This window comes from Carlito syrichta, unplaced genomic scaffold (assembly GCF_000164805.1).
Source record: "Carlito syrichta isolate Samal-C Ts95f unplaced genomic scaffold, Tarsius_syrichta-2.0.1 Scaffold313449, whole genome shotgun sequence".
Taxonomy (NCBI): Eukaryota; Metazoa; Chordata; class Mammalia; order Primates; family Tarsiidae; genus Carlito; species Carlito syrichta.
In genome coordinates, this window is record NW_007257545.1 from 344,086 (window position 1) to 366,370 (window position 22,285).

At 38.1% G+C, this 22,285-nt stretch overlaps 1 protein-coding gene across 3 annotated transcripts in view; it reads left to right on the forward strand.

Annotated features, from left to right (window-relative positions):
• Positions 1-22,285, forward strand: part of TNRC6A (trinucleotide repeat containing 6A) — a 222,134-nt gene that overhangs the window by 148,663 nt on the left and 51,186 nt on the right. For all 3 annotated transcript variants that reach the window (XM_008070485.2, XM_008070484.2, XM_021718783.1), the window contains exon 4: positions 6,665-6,686. In XM_008070485.2, the coding sequence (XP_008068676.2) occupies positions 6,665-6,686 (22 nt within the window). The remainder of the gene's footprint in view (positions 1-6,664; positions 6,687-22,285) is intronic.

Consider the following 22,285-nt stretch of genomic DNA (forward strand, 5'->3'; position numbering starts at 1 on the left):
TTTCAGAGCCCTTTGCCATGACTTTATTCTTTTCATGCAGAACATTATCTTATACTTTTGCATTATTTATTTATTTTTTAACCATCCAAAAGTGAACTTTTGAAAATTGGGAAATAATATAATAATTGTTATAGTAAGGTATAAAATAGGTCCTTATGCCATGAACATAGAAAATATATAAACTTAACAGTCCCTAATAGTCAGTGTAGTCTTTTAAAGAAATTTAAATTCATCCCATGAGTTATTTTCTATCTCAAGAAAAAGCCAGGTACAGCTTCTTATAAAACAATTAGAGGCCAGGTGGGGTGACTCACACCTGTAATCCCAGCACTTTGGGAGACTGAGGAAGGGCGGTCACTTGAGCCCAGGAGTTTGAGACCAGTCTGAGAAACATAGGAAGACCTTGTGTCCACAAAAAATATAAAAATTAGCTGGCCATTTGTCTTCTCACCAAACCTGAAGTGACAGCTTTTCATACTCTTTCCCACTCTATCCCTTTCTTACCCCATGGTTCCAGTCTTTCACCTCAACCATATCCTTCTAGAACCATCTTCAGAGGCCTAGCAATACAAGGAGTTTTTTTCCTCCTTTTGCCAGATTTTCACACTGATAGGATTTTCTTGTGTATCCTCTAAAAGCATAGTAGTATCATGGGCATGGTGTTGCACACCTGTAATCCCAGCTACTCAGAGGAGGCTGAGGCAAGAGAACTGCTTGAGCCCAGGAGTTTGAGACTGTGGTGAGCTATGATCATGCCACTGTACTCTAGCGTGGGCAACAGAGTGAGACCCTGTCTCAAAAAAAGAAAAAGAGAAAACAGCAACAACAACAGATATTAACAACACTTTTTTTTTTTTGAGCTGGAGACTGGAGTGCAGTGGCACACTCCTGACCACTGCAGCCTCAACCCGCTGGGCTCCGACGATCCTTCCACCTCAGCCATCCGCGTAGCCGGAATTACAGGCATGCGCTACTACGCCCGGCTAATTTTTGATTTATTGTAGAGATGAGGTCTTGCCAAGTTGCCTGGGCTGGTCTCGAACCTGCAGGGCTCAGGCAATCCACTCACCTCGGCCTCCCAAAGCACTGGGATTATAGGCTGAGCAACCGAGCCCAGCCAGCAACACTTTTTACAATATTTTTTTATGATGATTTTTCTTATTCTGTTATTTAAATATAAATGTAAATTTTTAGACTCTTTAAAGAAATTTTACACATTTAAGAGATTTTTATAATAGTTCAACCCCAATACATCTACAGTTAATATGGAGATCAGTGATTGGATGGCTTTTGTTTTTCATTTCTTTTGAAAAACCTTTTAATAAAAGACTATATATAACACTTTTCTTTTTCATAGCTAAGAATCAGGGCTATTATCTTGATTCTCAGGTTTAGAAAATAATGTGCTAGAGCATGAGAATGTAGTTTCCATACTTTAAAAAAGGGAGGTAACAGTAGTAAGAGTAGGTTCCCATAAATTTTTCTCCAGGTTCTGTTTGTAGAAGAAATCTTAAGGGAAATATAATGAGGAAGAAACAGAGGTTGAGAAATAGGTTAATTATAGAGGGATAATTTAGTATAACCTATAAGCATGTAATTGTAGTTCCTAGAAAGCATATAATGTTTGGGGGCTGCAGGAAACAACAATACAAATTGGGATCTTTTAGTGTTGAGAACGTTTTCACATTCATGAACTTTTTGTTGTTACTGTGTTAAGAACTGAAGGAATTTTTATAGACTTTATTGACTTAAATGTACTAAATTCAAGTTTAAATGAGACTTAGATTTTAGAAAATGTCCAGCTTCTTGCCCTTTCTGAGGGATCACACTCAGCAGTCTGATTAGTAAATTTTCTCAGTAACCTTGGTGGTGGTAACATGACCAGGTCTGAAGTTGTGCACTCATCTATGGCAGTTAGGGATTCTCTTACAATCTTGCCCCTTGTTTCACCTTACTCCTTATTCTTCCCTTTTCCTTTTTTTTTTTTTTTTTTGAGTTGGCATCTCTGTCACCCAGGCTGAAGTGTAGTGGCGCACTCATGGCCACTGCAGCCTCGACCTGCTGGGCTCAGGCGATCCTTCCACCTCAGCCTTCCAAGTAGCTGCAACTACTGGCAGGCACCACCATGCCCCGCTAATTTTTTTGATTTATTGTAGAAATGAGGTCTCGCCAAGTTGCCCAGGCTGGTCTCGAACCCATGGGCTCAGGCAGTCCTCTCACCTCGGCCTCCCAAAGTGCTAGGATTATAGGCATGAGCTACTGTGCCTGGCCTCCTCACTTTTTAAAACTGATTTAGCAGACCTGGGTTCTAGACTGGGTGCTGCTTGCTTAGTCATAGGAAACTCTCTGAGCATTAATTAACTCATTTAAAATAAGTGAATTGAACTAGATTAATTCTTTATTCCTAATGTTAGTATATAATACTTGGCACTGTTAAGACATTGTAGACAATTAGGAAAATAAAAGAACGAGACTTAAAAACTGGAAATGAGTGTAGAGTCAGCTTGTTTCCAAATGGAAGAGAAAGGACTGAGCCAAAGCATGGGCAGGTGGGGCTGATGCTAATGCAGCAGCAAGTAACATCTGTTGAATGCTCCCTTCCCTTCTCCCTTCTCCCTTCTCCCATCTCCCTTCTCCTTTCTCCCTTCTCCCTTCTCCCTCCTTCTCCCTTCTTCTCCCTTCTTCTCCCTTCTCCTCCCTTCTCCCTTCTCCCTTCTCTCTTCTCTCTTCTCCCTTCCCCTTCCCCATCCCCATCCCCTTCCCCTTTCCCTTCCCTTATCCCCTTTCCCTTTCTTGGCAAGAGTTTATTAAAAAGACAGAAAAGCTCCCGAGTGGGAGGGGACCCGAAAGAGGGCTGTCCTGTTGGGCTGCCCTGTTGAATGCTTTCTATATACCAGACCCTGTCCTGAGCACTTTATATGAGTCGGTCCCAACTCTGGTATGGGTGTTTTTGCCCCAGTTTTAGAGAAAAAGCTCAGTTTTAGAGACGTTAACACATTCTACCAGGGTCACAAAGTATAAGTGGTAGAGCCAGGATTCAACTCCAGGCAGGCAGTCCAGCTTCAGATCTTGAGATCTTAACCACCGAAGTATGCTTCAGGATCTCGGAGTTGGGACAAGCAGTGCAGAACTTGGCAGAAAAAGCACCCAGCATGCTGTGTGTCTGCCACTTGTCTGATGACCTCATTAATGAATAGAGGCAATTGTGATCATTGCTTGTGGAATCACAACTCAGGGTTTTTGTTTTTGTTTTGAGGAAAATATATTTGAAATTAAAGTAACTTCTAGATTTGCCAGAATCATTTAATTCTCTTGTGTAAGAGGATCTACAGTGATAACTTCATATTTGAGTAGTGATATATAGATTTAAAGATCTTTTATATTTTATTATTTGACCCTCATAATAGTCCTGAAAAGCAAGCAGGACAATTATTTTCTCCATTTGAGAGATTAGGAAACTGAGACCCAGAGGGTTTAAATAACAGGGTCATTTAGAAATAAAAAGACAGTTTGAGTTGAATTTGAATATATTTTGTGTTACCCAATAAAGTCAAAATACTACGGTTTTAGCATGTAATACATATAAAATGTTATTAAGAGACATTTTACATTATTTTTAAAATGCTAAATATTAGGAATCTGTTATGTATTTTGCACATCTCAATTTGACTAGCCACATTTTAGTGGTCAGTAGCCACATGTGGCTAGTGGCTACTGTTTTGTACAGTGCAGTTGGTCTTAAAATCACTGACCCTACTTGGACAGTTCTCAAATTATTTGAGTAATGTACTTGGTCCCTATACCAGCTCACAAAAATCTATTTTTAAAAAATGCTATTCTATCAGTTCAGTTTCCTCCTAATCAGTTAGGAGCTCTTGGTTTCTATTACTTCCATTCCTTTATGTTCTGAAGAGCAGACATTCCTTGGGGTGATTTCCTTGGTGCCATTCTCTGTAGATGACCGAATACTGCATGAGATTGATTCTCTCTTGCTCTGAAGCAACATGGAGTTGTTTTTCCAAAGGATTTGCATAGCCCATTCCCTTTATGTTGTAAGGCCTGAAAGGGCAACACTGTATATACCTTGGGTTTTAATACTGTGATCACCATTTCCATGTCCAAAACTTAATTTCCTTTAGAAGTAAACTGTGAAAGAGACCAGGAGAGTTTTGGGTTTTTTTTTAAAGTTTTCAGTATGCAAAATAGTTTTATACTAGTTCTTTAGCTTCAGAAAATTATGCATCATATTGTTTGACATGACATTTCTAATTCTTAAAAGTGTTCATAGCCGGGCTCGGTGGCTCAGCCTGTAATCCCGTACCTTGGGAGGCTGTGGTGAGTGGATTGCCTGAGCCCGCGGGTTCCAGACCCGCCCGGGCAACTTGGTGAGACCTCATCTCTACAATAAATGAAAAAAATTAGCCGGGTGTGGTAGCGCGTGCCTGTAGTTCCAGCTACTTGGAAGGCTGAGGCGGAAGGATCGCCAGAGCCCAGCAGGTCAAGGCTGCGGTGGCCGGGAGCAGCCACTGCACTCCAGTCTGGGCGACAGAGTGAGACTCCAACTCAAAAAAAAAAAAAAAAAAGTGTTCATATTCTCACTTCTCTCTAATAAGAATTTTTTTTCTACTACCAAATTTTAAACATGACTTCTCCCAGAGATAAACTGTGTTGTCAAACTAGTTGATTGTTCATTTGGCATTGTTTTCCCATTAAAAAAATTTTTTTGTAAAAATTTTGGTTCTTAGAGTTAAAAAATGGGCCTCCATTATTTTGTATATTACTGATGCTCTAAAACTTTAAAGCACTTTAGTTCCTGGGTTGACTCTGACTTTCCAGGGACAGATTAGTGTTTGATGTGGCTTCAGTATTAGGGTAATTACTATTTATTATCATATATATCTGTAATGGTATAATTTTAAATGGTATTTTTGGTAACCTAATAATTTGGTACGTTATGACTAAGTAACATGAGTTATCATGTTCCATGGCAATTAAGGAAAGCTTTGTCTTCATTTAGAAACAGTTTCTAACCGGGCTCGGTGGCTCAGCCTGTAATCCCGCGCTTTTGGGAGGCTGAGGTGAGTGAATTGCCTGAGCCCGCAGGTTCGAGACCCGCCTGGGCAGCGAGACCTCATCTCTACCATAAATCAAAAAATCAGCCGGGCGTGGTAACGCATGCCTGTAATTCCGGCTACTTGGAAGGCTGAGGAGGAAGGATCGCCGGAGCCCAGCAGGTTGAGGCTGCGGTGACCGGAAGCGGCCACTGCACTCCAGTCTGGGCAACAGAGTGAGACTCCAACTCAAAAAAAATTAAAAATAAATTAATTAATTAAATAAAATCTACTAATGATTTTAAAAAAAGAAAGAAATCAAAGATGACACAAACAAATGGAAAAATATTCCATGCTCATGGATTGAAAGAATCAACATTGTTAAGATGCCCATCCTACCAAAGGAAATCTATAGATTCAGTGCAGCCAGGCTCAGCAGCTCAGCCTGTAATCCCGCACCTTTGGGAGGCTGAGGTGAGTGGATTGCCTGAGCCCGCGGGTTCGAGACCCGCCTGGGCAGCGAGACCTCATCTCTACAATAAATCAAACAATCAGCCGGGCATGGTAGCGCATGCCTGTAATTCTGGCTACTTGGAAGGCTGAGGCGGAAGGATTGCCAGAGCCCAGCAGGTCGAGGCTGCGGTGGCTGGAAGCGGCCTCCGCACTCCAGTCTGGGTGACAGAGTGAGACTCCAACTCAAAAAAAAAAAAAAAAAAAGAAACAGTTTCTGATTATTCAGTTACTATTTATTCAATCTTTCCTTACCTCCCTTGAATGTTCTTGTAGCTTTTATTTTCAGGACTCCCATACAATTCATCTTGATCAAAAGCTTGATTTTTGTTTGGATCCTTTGTCTGTGGTCCTTCTGAAGCCCGTGGAAGTTTGAGCTAGTCATCTTGAGGCAACCCTACTATCCTCAAACCCCATCTCCTTAGTTGCAGTGTTAGCAAACAGTGAAAACAGGAGCAGGCATTGGAAATTAGTAAAAGCAAAGTTCATGACAGTTTAGCTTCTGATCACAATAATTTTCAGGAATTGTCAAATGTGTCAAAAGTGACAAATTAGTTTGAAAAATTTTCCCACTCACAGATACTTAAAAAGTTGAGTATGTGTAATTGTAATAGCAGCCTAACTTTCAGGAGTTATATTTATTACTAATTCAGCTAAAGTGATTGTATACAGCTTTACTTACAATTTATCTTCTAATTATTTGTAACAAATTTTGAAGCCATTTAAACATGCAGAACTTGTTGAAACCATTAAATATAAAAGTGACAGTTATATAAAAATTATTTTAAAACTAAATGATGAGAAAAGTGCAGTTCCCTTTTTAAAGATTATGTATCGTCATACAATGATGTCTTCTATGCTTTGTGACTAAAGAAACATTAGAGTTTTTTTAATTAATAAACATAGTATCAGGAACAATGGGGCACATCTGTGGGAAAAGCATGCTTTCTTTGCATATCTTTTCCTATGCAGTTCATCTAAATGACAAATTATTTAATAAAAATGTATATGTCTTATGTAATAGAAATATATGAGCGTTTTATCATAACAGTTCATTTCTTTCAGTTTCATATTTACATTGTTTTTTGTTTGTTTGTTTTTAGGCCACTGAACAAAAAATCAAAGGTACGTTGTTTAAAGCTATTTTTTATTCTTTTTTTTTTTCTTCATTGAAGCAGGATTGCTTATATGCATTTTTTTTTCAGCTCTAGGTTGGGAGCAAGAAGAGTATGAAAAAAACAGAGGGGTGGGAACAGACTTCTTCAGTGATATATCTTGGAGTTATCCTTTGGGGTTTTATGGTTTATTGTGGCATATATTACCACATTTAGAATATATTGTCTCAAGACCTACCTTAAAGCTGTCTCCTAGGATAAGCACCACTTGCTAACATACTCCCTTGTTTTGAGTCTTTGGGTACTTGTACCTTCCTTTCAGTCTTCTAAATGTCTTGTGTGGGGCTACCTCTAGGACCCCTCTCCATTCCTCGGGGGTTCTGCTTGCTTTATTTTTTTTCTCTGTGTACTGTTGTCCCCCATTCCTTTTTGTAGGCACATAGTTACATCCATCTCTGTATTATCACTTAGAATAGTAGATGGCTATTCTTATCGTCATTGAACATCACCCAGTACACCCTGAGCAAAAGACTCTTGAGGGTGATTAGGAAACAGGAGACTAATTCCTCTCAGATTCTGAATCACCTTCCTAGGAGTTAATTATTTGGTAATGAAAGGTGCAAGACTCTCAGATGCTGAATTAGGATTCTTAATTCTGATTTAAAGCTCTATCAAAAGTGTGATCTCTGCATTTGGTTGGTGTAAGCATTCACAATACTGCCTACCTTTATTGGAGGTTAGCATTAGTTTGCCTACCTTTATTGGAGGTCAGCATTAGTTAGGGTAACATTTATTAGGTGCAGTTGTGTAAGAGTGAGTAAGAATAGTCATAGCTTATATCTTACAGAAGAAAGATGGTAATGGAAGTACACACCCAAACAGTATATGAGGGGGACCAGAATAAAACAGTAATTATTTTTTGGAAGGCAGGCCACTTGTAGTACAGGCTTCTCCCGCCAGGTAAGTGTTCCAGGAACCCATCGGCATCAGAATACCAGCTAGCTTTGTTGTGAGAGACTGTATTCGGCTTCAGTGAATTTTTGGGGGGAGATTCCTTTAATACGTTTACCCATTTCATGATGGGTGATTTGCAAAAACGCCTGCCCACACTGTGCTGAGTTTTTGACCAAAAAGCGGCATGACTCCCACCTACCCTATTCACCTGGTCTCAACCTGAGCAACTTTTTTTGTTGTTGTTTCCCCATGAAAAAAGTCCTCAAAGTGAAATGTTTTGCCAGTGTGGAAGAGGTAAAACAAAAAATGGCAGAAGCACAAAAAGCATCAAAATTGATGAGCTCAAAAACTGTTTAGAGTAGTGGAAAAAGTGTCTCAATAGGTGGATTGCATCAAATAAAAAATACTTTGAAGGTGACTGAAGTTTAAACATGTAAGAATAAGTACACACTTTTTTGTAAATAAATTCCAGGATTTTGGGGGTCCCCCTCTTGTAGTATAATGTGATTTGGCTAAAGTAGAGAGCCATAAGTTGTCCTGGAGCATAGAGAAGTACTCCAGGAGATAATTAGCCTAACTCAAGAGACTGAGGCAGATGTCTTTGAGGTTGAGTCTTAAAAGATGAGGTAAGCCAGGCATGGTGGTATACACCTGTAAACCTAGCCACTTGGGAGGCTGGAATGGGGGTACTGTTTGAGCCCAAGAGTTTGAAGCCAGCCTGGGCAACATAGTGAAAACTCATCTCTAAAAATAAAAACAAACAGTATGAAATGGTTAAAGAAAGAATGAAATGGTCACAGGATCAACATAATTAAAGGCACAGAAATGAGAAATGATGTGATGTGCATTGGTGGTATTTCTGGAGCATTAAATATCCAATCGTAAGTGAGTAGGTTTGAGGCTGAAGAAATAGATAGGGGTAAGGTCAAAGAGGGCCTTATATGCTGTACATACCAAGGAACTTGGACTTTTATAGGCAATAGTTGGACTATTATAGGTACCTAATCAGAGGAGTTATGGCATGGTTTGTTTTTTCTTTCTTCTTCTAGAGCTAGTAACCACTCTGCATGGAAAGTATTGGCTGAAAGATGGATGGGGATTTGAAAGATAGAGCTAAGAGAAGAAAGACATTCTGGACAGAGGAGGCAGGTAGACAAAGGAACAGAGGAAAACATTATATATATGTATATGCAGCTTTAGTCTGGAAGTGATAGAATATGGGTGTGGAGGTAGAGGATCCCGAGTGCTTCCTGCTGGTTAGGGAGTGGAGAACCAGTAAAGGTGTTTGCATTTAGTGTCACGGTCATAAGCTGTGCTTTAGGAACATATCTTTGTCAGTAGTGCATAGTGTCACCAACAGAAGTAAGATCAGAAAGAAGGGAAAAGGAATAGAATGGGTAATAAGGATTTGAACTGAGAACTTGGCAGTAGGGATAAGTAATGAATGACAAATGTGTGTGGTATAATTGACAGGCTTGGTGACTGGTAAGATCAGAAGAGGTATTAAAGGTGGTTTTGTGGCATTGAACCCAGATGTCTGAAACAATTACAGTGATGTGGAATGTAGGGAAGGACAGGTAGGCATGTTTATCAGATTAATTTTCCTAAAACTCCACTTTCCTTATACTACTTCCCTGTATAGTAGTGTGAAGTTGTAACCCAGTTGCTCCAAACTCCTCTGCTTGGCTTTCAAGGCCCTCTTTAATCCTGCCTCCCATGATCTAACCAACCTGGGTTTTTGTTTTTGTTTTTGTTTTATCACTTCCTTATACTTTTTAGAGCATTGTTATCTCTTTCATGTTCATTCTTGTTTTCTATCCAATTTCTTAGTCAAGGATGTCTTTATCATACCTTTCAGCTTTTCTAAACCTCTCTGGGTTCATCTTCTCATGGGTCACAGTTGATCTCTCTGACTTTCCAAGGATGTTATGATGTATCTTCAATTTAGGCACTTGATAATAATCTGTCTTAGATTTTTGACTGACCAGTGGATACTTGTTGCTTAAACATGATCTTTGAGTTCCTACTTTTATATTTTTTCCAAATGTAAATCATTCTTTTACATCCTTCCATAATATATGAATGTATTTGGGCCTTCTTTTTAGATTTTTCCATAACTCTGAAAATGTTAGACTGAGTATATGGAAGTCACTTCAGAAAGCATTATATTGTTGTTTCACTCACTTCGTCCTTTTTCTGACTGTGACTTTTTTCATAATTGGTCACACTTTTTCTGATTCATGAAAAAGTATTCTTTGTAGTGTGTATGGCTTGGAGTTTACAGTGATTAGAGATTACAATCTGAAGACTTGAGGATAAATTTAGCTCATTCGGTGTTGTTTACTAAACTTTTTATTTTGGAATAATTTTAGACTCAGAAAAGTTGGAAAGATAGTGCAGAGTTCCTATATACCTTTCACTCAGTTTCCTCTATTAGGAACATCTTACATTACCATGATATATATGTCAAAACTATAAAACTGACGTTGATAGTAACTAAACTCTGGACTTTCTTTAGGTTTCACCAAATTTGCCATTAACTACTTTCTGTTCTGGGATCCAGTGCAAGATGCCACAATACATTTAGTTGTGAATTCTCCCCAGTCTCCTAGTCTCCACAGTGTTTTTATTGTTATCCTGTAAATTTTTAGCTGAATACCAACATTTAAAAATCAGAAGAGTCTTCCTATCCAGAATTCCTGCCTCTCACAGTTTCTACTTTCAGCATCGTTTTTTGTCTTTCTGCATTATAGAGTCTATGTGAAGACCAAGATTAGCCACATATGGCTATCAAGTACTTGATATAGGGCTAATATTCCCTAGCGACTGAATTTTTTATCTTACTAGACAGCATAGTTCTAAAACCACCTTGATGGTTAATGGTTATATTCAAGATTTTAGTGCTGCAGCACCTCCTAATAAAATTCAATGTTAAGCTTATTCTTTTCTCTGACTACTTCCCTTTTCATTTAAATGAGATGTGTTGATGTTGCTGCTACTGAGTGGTAAAACTTGTTATGAAAGTGGAACTTCGTAAAGTAGCATAAATCAATTTCTTAGCCAGCTTTCTTATAGGAGTACAATTAGATGTTTATGTCTTTATGGCAATGGATTTGTGATTCATCTAATTAAAATGGAGACCAGCACACTGAGTGTCATAATAAAGTTTTTAAAAGTTTTATTCCTAGCCAGGCTTGGCGGCTCAGCCTGTAATCCCATGCCTTGGGAGGCTGAGGTGAGTGAATTGCCTGAGCCCACGGGTTCGAGACCCACCTGGGCAACTTGGTGAGACCTCATCTCTACAACAAATCAAAAAATTAGCCGGGTGTGGTAGCGTGTGGCTGTAGTTCCAGCTACTTGGAAGGAGGCGGAAGGATCGCCAGAGCCCAGCAGGTCGAGGCTGTGGTGGCCGGGAGTGGCCACTGCACTCTAGTCTGGGTGACAGAGTGAAACTCCAACTCAAAATAAATAAATAAATAAAAGTAAAAGTTTTATTCTTATCTTGTGATGTGAACTTTGAAAAACTGTAAAGAACATACATATTCGAATGTTTGAATATGTAAAATGTCTTTTTCAAAATGTGTAAATTGTGAGTATCTCCTTGAAACAGCAGGAGAGCGAAGTGCTAAAAAGTTTATAGTGAGGCATAGGAATGGATTGATACATTTATTTGTGGTCTATAATGTAAAGGCAGGGAGAAGTTAATGTCCCATCTTCAGAATGTTCTTGGGAACTTGGTTAAGAATAAAGGTAATTTTATTTTTTAGCAGTTTTTCAACACTGACACTGGCTTTTTGGGGAAGCTTGGTGATTATTCATTCCTTGCAAAAGAATAGTAAGCACTGTTGCTTTTTGACAGCTAATATTCCCTCTCTCTTTTCTTGCCTACTTGCCCTCTTCTGTCCCTCTACCCCCTCCCGGTGTCTCTCTCCCCCTTCTCCTTCTCCTATCAGTGTTAGTACTTCATTTAAGTGATCTCATTGCAAACTGCATCCCAAAGCATAACAAACCTCTGAGCTCCTTAGGTAGAAGTGGGGAGCCTGGGGACATCCTGGTGGGAAGCAAGAATAAAGAAAAAAGGACTAAGATTTTTTTTTATTTTCTGGCAATGTAATAAGGAAACAGTTTTTTACTGCTGTTCTCTTTCTTGGTTAATTAAAAGGTCATCTGAAATTGAATCATTATTTAAAACAATTTTTCTTCCCCTAGTCACACTTGGAAGCTTATTCTTATTCAATTCCACCCTTACTATTTGATTTTCTGTGAAATACAATTTCACTGAGCTTAGAAGGTGATCAAAATATTCAAGAGCTATTATGTCAGCTGCATGTCAAATCATATTGTATACATTATTGTAGCTAACTTTGAGCACTTATTATGTCCCAGGCATTGTGGTTTATATTTACTTCATTTACTCATTTAACCACTAACAATGAACAGACACCACTATTTCAGAACATGTACTGCAGCAGGGTCCCAAAAACTTCTTAATGTGTTGAGAATATCCCTTTAGTTACTGAATTTGGGGAATCTGTGGGACCCAAGGGAGGGGCCAAAGCAGCAGGCTGGATACTCTGGGACTTGATGTAGTGGATATCTGCATACTGATAAGGGAGTAGAGCTTCACCAGTGTGTCCAAGCACAGTATGCCTGTGTTTAGTCCCTCCAGCAGCCCTATGAAAAGAGATCATATTATCTCCACTTTATAGGTGAAATTGAGGCTAAGAAAAGTAACTTGCCCATTGATTATACAGTCAGTGAGTACCTAAACCATGATCTGACTGTTAACTCTACTGGGCTCTATTGCTTTTATTTCTTCACAAACAGCCCCTGCAGTTACATGGAAGACAAAATGGGAAGGGTATACTATTGCTCATGCTGCAGTAATAGTCATTGAATGAACTAAAACACATTGCATTTTAAAAGTAATCCAGAAAGATCTTATAACAGATTTTATAGTATTTCTCTGTTGATTGAGCACAAAGAAACAATTGTAGCACCATCATAATTTTGTGAACCAGGGAGGATTTGACAACTTTGTGACGAGTGAGGCATTGGCACTAAATTTGTTTGACATCTTTGGGTGTTGATGCAAATGAATGAGTTTTGAGGAGCAAACAAAAAGTTGATTCTAAAAGCTTTCCCCATGCTTTGAACTCTACACAGTAAAAACTGACCTCTCTGTGGGGCAAAACCAGAATGCTAAATTATGTTTGAAGTGTTTGCTCCAACTCTAAGGGAGTTTTAAAGAGAATTTCACTAAAAAAACACATTGCCTCCATTTTGTCATTCTTCGAAAGTCTTGAACAATAGTAGAGTCCTTTTTCAGGGTGCTTATTGGCTGGCTAATTTGACAAAGTCATAGCACATGGCTTAAGTTTTAAACTATGACTGACTTGACTCAGTTTATGTTGAAGGAAAAAGTGTGTACTTTTTCACCTTCTCATTGATAAATAGAGCATTCTTTTACTCACTTTTTCTTTTAATCATCATTGCCAGTATCATGTTTCACCATCTCATGAAGTCATCTTCGAAAACAAAGGTAAATGAAAAATAATTATGTAGTAATCTGTTATTCCAAACTTCAGTTTCCTAAAATGCTATTGTTTCTTCATTTATCATTCATAAATTATTTATTGTGTGTGAGCTTCTTTCATGCACTGTTATGGCCACTGGTGATAAGCATGAACAAACAAATCCCAGGTTGCTGTTCCACTGCATTTCCATTCTTGTCTTTGTTTTATTTTAGCAAGGGTAAGTATATTATTAAAGGCCTTCATTATTTTACCTATGATCTCAACTTATCACTTCATTTTCTCTATAATATCTTACTTACTATATATATCAGGGATGCCAAAAATGTATACACATTTTAAGAGATGTTATCTATGTATTAACTTTTAGTTCACCATAATCAGAAATGTCTGGTTTGATGGTAACCATGCTGATGGTAATCACTTTGAGCACTTCTTATAATTGCAGAAGTCAAACATGACTTGTATTCATCTTTTGTTATCAGTGTATATAGAGTATTACAATTTTAATATGGTTTTTTCCTTTCTTAAAATGTGTATACTTTTTTTGGCACCCTCAGTATTTAAGGTATACAGCATATGCATATACGTAGTGAAATGAATACTACAGTCAAGCAAATTAACATATACATCATCTCACATAATTAGCCTCTTTTTGTTTGGAGAGGGCATCTAAAATCTACTTACAGCAGATTTCTAGTATACAATGCAATTTATTAACTATAGTCCTTATGCTATACATTAGATCTTTAAACTTACTCATCCTCCTTAACAGCCACTTTGTGCCCTTTTACCTATGTCACTCCTTTCCCCTGCATCTGGTAATCACCATTCTGCTGTTTGTTTCTGTGTATATTTGGCTTTTTAAAAAAGATTTCACGTATGTGAGATCATGCAGTATTTTTACTTTTGAGTGTGACTTATTTCACTTAATGTCCTCCAGGTTTATCTATGTTGTGGCAAATGCCAGTCTCTTCTTTAAGGCTGAATGATATTTGTAGTGTATATATACTACAATTTCTTTTTTCATTCATCTGTTAATGGTTACATAGGTTGTTTCCATATCCTTGCTATTGTGAATAATGCTGCAGTAAACATGGGAGTGTAGATATCTCTACAAAGTGATTTCATTTTGGGGGGTATATATAGTAGCCCCTTTACTTATGTATGAGGAATATGTTCCAAGATCCCCAGTGGATGCCTGAAACCTCAGATACTACTGAACCTTATATTTATATATACTATGTTTTTTTCTATACATGCATACCTACCTACCAATGGTAAAGTTTAATTTATAAATTAGGTACAGTAAGAGATTGCCAACATAATACAATAAACAAAATAGAACGATTATAATGTGCTGTAATAAAAGTTATGAGAATATGTCTTCTATCTCTAAATATCTTAATGTACCGAACTCACCTATTTTCGGACTGTGGGTGATTAATTGAAATTTTGAAAAAGAAAACGGGGGGGAAGGAAGAAGAGGAATTGCTGGGTCATATGATGATTCTGCCTTTAATTGTTTAGGAATCCCTAAGACCTTAAGTTTCTCAATGATAAAACCTCCTCCTATAATGAATTCCAGGAACTTTGATGGCTTGGCAGGGATTACTTTACTGCATAGATTATCAGTGGAGAGAACTGAGGCCCAAGTAGGTTGTGACTTCAAATGCATAACATAATGGCGCACACAGAAGGTGATACTTCTGGGCTATTAGAGGAACAGAAAAGGCCAACAACTGAAGATAACAATCCCAGAGAGTCTAGTCACCCCATTTCCCTACAAGCCATTTCCATCACATAGGTTGGGCAGTTCTGCTGTTAGAATTGGGGCGTAGTCCACTGTTTTTCTCCACAGTCTTTATAGTAGAAATCATGACTTTTGGGTTGGTATTAAGTAATAATAGAAAGACCAGGTATCTATCATGACCAAATGTGTCATGATAGAGCTTTATGAGATATTTTTAGGGCAGACGTGTACTGACCTAGCATAGATTCTTAGTAGTTAAGAATTCTTGTTTGTTTGTTGTGTTTTTTGAGTTGGAGTCTCACTCTGTTGCCTAGGTTGGAGTGCAGTGGCATGCTCATGGCCACCGCAGCCTTGACCTGCTGGGCTCAGGCGATCCTTCCACCTCAGCCTGCCAAGTAGCAGGACTTACAGGCATGTGCCACCATGCCCAGCTAATTTTTTGTTTTTGTAAATGCGTAATGTAAATGTGTTTGCTTATAAGTACTGATATCTTATCAAAATTGGTAGAAATGAAATATTTTGTACCTTCAGTGTCTGTGATAAGACTGAGCACCACAAGGGAGAAAAGTAGAGAGAAAAACATTAATTTTAATGGCCATGAAATAATTTTTGAAGTGCCTAATCCATAGTTAGCCATTCCTTTATTTTTAGAGAGTTTGTTTTTGCTCTTATAAATTAAGGTGAAATTTAATGTATTCTAGAAGGAACATTTGTTTGGGATCAGATTTGGTTTTAAACTTCAACTCTGCCACTTATAGTTGTTTGGGCATAGGCAGCCTTCTTCTGAACTTGCCTCATCTGTAAAATGGGAATAATATCTCAAATTTTAGATAAGGATAAAAAGATACATATGTATTGCCTGGCATCCAGCTTATACTTGGTAAATTTTAATTTTTTCTACTGTGGTTTTGCAGTATCCTAGCAACCTTTCAGCCCTTGAAGCAACATGCTAGCTGTTTCTCCAATTACTTCAGGGTTCCTCCCTCCCCATATAGGATATACTTTTTCCTCCCATGAAACTAGAACCCAACCCAGCAAGGATGAATCACAGTGTGATGTCTTTGCTGTAGTGCAAGGAATATGTCTTAAAACATGAGAACAGGATATATCATTTTTACAAATTTGACAGACTAAGATTGGTATTTGTTTTCTTTTAGTTTTTTTGTTTTGTTTTGAGGCATGGTCTTTTTCTGTCACCCAGACTGGAGTGCAGTTATACGATCATAGCTCACTGCAGCCTGCCAATTCCTGGGCCCAAGCGATCCTCCCACCTTAGCCTCCCAAGTTGCTGGGATTGTAGGTGTGCACCATCACAACTGGCTAGGTTTTTTTTTTTTGGTATTATTTTGTACAGACAAGAGGTCTTGTTATGTTGCTCAGGCTGGTCTCAAACCCATGGGCTCAGACAGTCCTCTCACCTCAGCTTCCCAAAGTACTGGGGTTATAGACGTGAGCCACCACGCGCAGCACAAAATCTTTTTAACATCATGGTTACCCCTGGACTATATCGTATGTATGAGGTCATTCTGAGGATGAGATACCAGGCAGGAATATCTAAACTCTGCCCAATACCAGGTCCCATAGGGGATATATACACTGAAGATATAAATACATGTTCAAGGGAAGAGTGAAATTAAATAAAATTTATTCTGTTTGCTTGGACTGCAGTCCTGAACGCGAACGACCATGTTGAATGCTTTCCTATGTTAAGGTTAGTGTCCTTAAAGTAAAACAGTCTCTTTTCCTTAGAGTAAGGAAAGTGGAGGTGAGGAAGGTTGGGAGGGAAGAAAGTGAATTCCTTTAACGTGTTCTAAAGGGCAAATATTTTTCAGTTTGCTTTTTAATTTGGAATACACACATTTGAAAAAATAAAATATGCATCAATATGTGGCATAATTCTATTTGACCAAACGTACCAGTTTTTTACTCTGATTTCTTGACTCATTTCTATGCTGAGAAAACCTACCATTTATCCAGATTTTTAAAAATTTTTGCTTGCGTTTTCTAAAAGTTTTACAAGTCTTTAGTCTTTAGTGTTTTATAGTATTGTTTAACTCAGCTGAACTTTATTTTTATTTTTATTTTTGAGTTGGAGTCTCACTCTGTCACCTAGGCTGGAGTGCAGTGGTCGCTCCCGGCCACTGCAGCCTCGACCTGCTGGGCTCCGGTGATCCTTCCGCCTCAGCCTTCCGAGTAGCTGGAATTACAGGCACATGCTACCATGCCTGGCTGATTTTTTTATTTTATTGTAGAGATGAGGTCTCATCAAGTTGCCCAGGCAGGTCTAGAACCCGCAGGCTCAGGCAATCCACTCACCTCAGCCTCCCAAAGTGCGGGATTACAGGCTGAGCCACTGAGCCTGGCTGAACTTTATTTTTATACTGTATATTTGGGACCTTTTTTCTCTTTCTTTTATACTGTATATTTGGGACCTTTTTTCTCTTTCTTTTTTTTTTTTTTTTTAGTTGGAGTCTCTGTCACCCAGGCTGGAGTTCAATGGCATGCTCACAGCTACTGCTAGGCTCAGGCAATCCTTCTGTCTCAGCCTTCCAAGTAGCTGGAACTACAGGGAGGTGTCACCCATGCCCAACCAATTTTTAGATTTATTGTAGAAATGAGGTCTTGCCAAGTTGCCCAGGCTAGTCTCAGACCCTTGGGTACAGGCAGTCCTCTGACCTCAACCTCCCAAAGTGTTGGGATTACAGTGTGAGCCACCACACCCAGCTTGGGACTTTTTTTCTAATTTTAAAAATGAACTAAACATACTGTATTTCTTACCTAATTTATATCTTCAGTGGTTTAATGCCAATTCCTTTATTATATAACATTCAAATTTTAAAAAATTAAAACTGTGTTTGGGACCTGTTGTTTTGAGGCACAAATGCAAGCCAGAGTTCTTTCGATGTTGCTACAATATCTTCAGAACAGTTTTCCAAACTTAAACATGAGAATCCCATGTAACATTTGTTTTAAAAGAGAGATTCTGATTAGTAAGTCTATGAAGCTGAAGACTCTGCTGCTCCCAAACAATTCTAATTAAGCAAATTAAAGGATCACTGTTCTAAAATTGTGTGTTACAGAAGAGAGATTAATGGGTAATCTGACCTTTTTTCTTTTAAAGGGTGTGCTTATACCTGAAAAATAGATCTTTGATTATCCCACTTTTCTGAATCTTATACATTTGGACAAGACTCAATGGATAGACTAACCAAAGATTTTGAAAATATATTGTGAATATTGTGGGTATTCTCAGTATCTAAAAGATCCTGTGCTATAGAACAGATACAACTAGTTCAGATATTTTGCTGAAGAGCAGGATTTTATAATAGGATGGTGCATCCTAAATTTCATTAATGAAGAAGCTCAGGGAAATAGCGGTCAAGACAAATCAGCTATGGGTGTGTGTGTGTGTGTGTGTATGTGTGTGTGTGTGTGTGTGTGTTGGTAATTTAAGTTGGGAGATGTTTGGGTAAAAGATAGAGTCCCTTGATGGAGAGCAAAGCCAAGTGTTTCCCTAAGACCCAGGAAAATATATACTTCCCCTTTCTGTAAAATTCGTAAAGTGAATCAAGCCTCCCCAAGCAAGGGATTACAGGTTGAGTTACCAAGCCTGGCTGGGAAGCATATTAAAAGCTATCTGGTATGCTTATTAGTGTGCACGAAGAGGATTTTTATACTAGTATAGTACTTCACCATGTTTTAAATAAATTTCATTTATAAACTCATTTTAGTTGAATAAGCTGCTCTTTGCATAGGTTGACTAGCTAGCCTCTCTCCCCTCTTGCCCCCTTTCCCCTTAAAATAAAAGGGGATGGAATTCAAGTTATTGAGCTCTAACCCTAACCCTATCAAACTGGAAGAAGTTGGATAACATTACTTCAATAGCAAAAAAATGACACTATGCTTTTTCTCCATTTTCTGCTGAAGGCTGCAGAGTGGGAAAACAACAGGTTAGAAGCAGTTTTCTTTGGAATTTCTTGGTGTACAGAATTTTCAAATCATCAAGTTTGTGCCTTTTGAAAATCTGTACCCCAGTGGGATAATGCTGCTGCTGTTAATCAGGAAAGCTGGAAGAACTGATTGTACCCAAACTTGTTTGCTCTTCCTCTGATCATTAGGCAGATTGTTCAAAGTGAATTTTATTGAAAGCTACCTTGGTATTTTATTGGAATATCAACAATAATTGAGAGTTTGAGATTAAAGAGATTTATAATGTAGCCACTATAGAAGCTTATATAAAGCTAAATTGTAGCCTTTGGAAGGATAGGAATAAAGTAGGAACTTGAAGTATTAAGGCATGGAAATGGGTGTTTTGGGTGTTGGTAGTAATCAAAGATGATTGCTGGCTCATATCTATATTGTTTCTTTTAAATTTGTAGATAAGCTGGGCTCAGTGGCTCAGCCTGTAATCCCGCGTTTTGGGAGGCTGAGGTGAGTGGATTGCCTGAGCCCGTGGGTTCGAGACCCGCCTGGGCAACTTGGTGAGACCTCATCTCTACAATAAAGAAATAAATCAGCCAGGCATGGTAGCGCGTGCCTGTAATTCCGGCTACTCGAAAGGCTAAGGCAGAAGGATCGCCCGAGCCCAGTGGGTTGAGGCTGCAGTGGCCGGGAGCAGCCACTGCACTCCAGTCTGGGCAGCAGAGTGAGACTCCAACTCAAAAAATAAAAATAAAATAAATTTGTACATAGTCGAAGTGAAGTTCATGAAATATTTTCCAAAATAAATTTATTAAAATGGCAAAATATTATTTTAGAGCTTTAAAGAAGTAAACATAAATTAAAATGATATTTTTACACAACTTCGGATATGTAAAACTCTAGGTACTCAGTTTTCTATTCTTGATTTTTCACTTGAATATAAGACAGTTGTGTATTTTCTGGGTGTGTTTTTTTCTGTTTTCAATTAAGATACTTTTTAAAGAGTAGTCTTAGGTTTACAGTATATGTTTTTATGTAATAAATATTAGAAAGTTCATAGCAAAGGTTACTTTATTTGTATTACTGGGTCATTTCATTATTTCACAAAGTGGGAGGTCCTGATTTGGAGCACAGTTTAGGAAAATGTTTGTTTAAATTCTTTGAATGAGTAATTTTTTTCTTTCTTAAAAGTTCATCTTGTTTATTTCTGGACCAATTTGGGTTTTTCCCATTGCCTTTGAACTGTGAAATAGATGAGTTGGGTCGTAGTATGGCAAAAAATCCAAAAATATAACTTTTTACTGGATACATATTTTTTATACTAACCAGATGAAAAATTTTTTTTATCTCATTGACTGAGCTTGTCTTGCTATCTCTATACTGGCTCTATATTTTTCTTTAAAGCAGATTTATCTAAAACTGCTGTTTTATTCAGCAACATACTAACAAATTACCATCATGGTCCTTAGTCTTTCTCTTGATCATTCTTTCTCTCTCTTCTGATTCTTGATTATTCTACCTCTTGAATGTTGAATTCCACAATGTTTAATCCCCAGTATTGCTCTATGTTGTTCTCCAGATTCAGTCATTTTGTATATGCTGACAATTCTTGAATCCTTTATTAATTCAGTCAACAGTTCTTGAGCATTTGCTGTGCATGGTACAGGGAATTCTAGTGATAAGTGAAAGAGAAATAAGCTATCACTAAGGGAGCATATTGACTGCAGTGTAAGGGATTTATAAGAGTTTTATTAGAGTGGAGGTGGGCAAGTTGATTGTCAAAACATGCTTCTAAGATCAACTCAGGGAGATGAGAGATAATTAGTTGTTTCCTAGGCAACATGAACAGAAAGATTTGCTCTAAGAAAGGTATCAAGGCATTGAGGGCAAAAGAAATAGCATGAGAGAACATGATACTCTTTGAGGAACAAGTATTTGTTGTGATGGAAGGGAATGAAGTGAATGTGGATGTAGCCGGCTGTGAATCAACAAATTGTAGAAAGGCCCCATGGCAAGTAATTTAGATTAGTTCTAGAAGTGGTTTTATGATACAGGTAACTTGGGGCATAGAGATGATATAATTGAGGAGGCATGAAAGTGGGAGGGGCAAGGATCAAGACTGGAGCCAAGCAGACCCATTAGATTTTTGTAAGAGTAAATTGATGAGGGCATTGGAAACACAAGGATACATTTGAATTTTACCAAAAAGATAATCTGTAGGGCCTGTTGACTGATTAGATGTAGAGGCATAGGGAGAAATGGAAGATACTCCTGCTTGAGTAACTAAATAGTTACTTTGTAAATAATTAGGCCATTCACTAAAGTGAATAAATTCCTCTCCTGCTGCTCTGTCAGTCATGACTTATTCTTGCCTGTACTTCCCTCTTCTGTCTGCTACTTAACCCATTCTTGGAGTTGGATCCTCACTTTGTCACCCAAGCTGGAGTGCAGTAGCATGATCACAGCTCACCACAGCCTCAAATTCCTGGGCTCAAGTGAGCCTCCTTCCTTAGCCTCCCGAGTAACTGGGACCACCATGCCCAGCTAATTTTTAAAATTTTGTTGTAGCGACTTTTCATGTGGTATATCTCCCACATAAAACCATTTGGAGTTCCTAATTATTAAGAGTGGGAGATAGATAGTCTTGAGACTAAGACGTTTGAGAATTGCTGTTCTTTAGTAACAGTAAACCTAACAATATCTAAAATTAGACTCATTCTTTCTCATATACTTCTCAAACTTGATTTTTGTCTTCTGTTTCATATTTTGGTCAATGGTACACTGTGTACTCAGATTTCAGGCCAGAAACCTGAGGGTCATCCTTTATTCTTTTTTTACCCAGATGATAATCACAGACATTTATTATTAACCATGTGCTAGGTAGTATTCCTAGTTTTGCATCCATTGTCTTGTTAAAGTCTCACAACATCCCTCCGTGGTGTAAGTATTAATACTTATCCCTGTTTTACAGATGAGGCGATGGAAGCACAGAGTGGTTAAGTACCTTGCCCATGGTCATACAGTTAATAAGTTGCAGAGCTGAACTTTGAATCCAGCCAATCTTTTGAACCTGTGCTTCTTTGTTCTGGAACAGTTTATGTAAGGGTAATATTACATGTTTCTTGAGGATACACATGCACTCACACGCATATCCTGTAAAGTTATCTGGGCTTGGTGCTTTTTACTTCATTTATTTATTTTACATACAGGGCCTTATGTTGCCCAGACTGGACTTGAACTTTTGGGCTCAGGTATTCCTCTTGCCTCAGCCTTATGAATAGCTGGGACTGTAGGTGTGGCCCCACCACATGTGAGTTTTTTTTTTTTTTTTTACCTGGAGATTTTTAGAGGAATAAATATTGGAGGACCTTTTCAAAGTTTTTTGTTATACTATGAAGCCTTCTACACCTGTATGAGCCTATTTTGGTAAATTATATTTTATAAAGC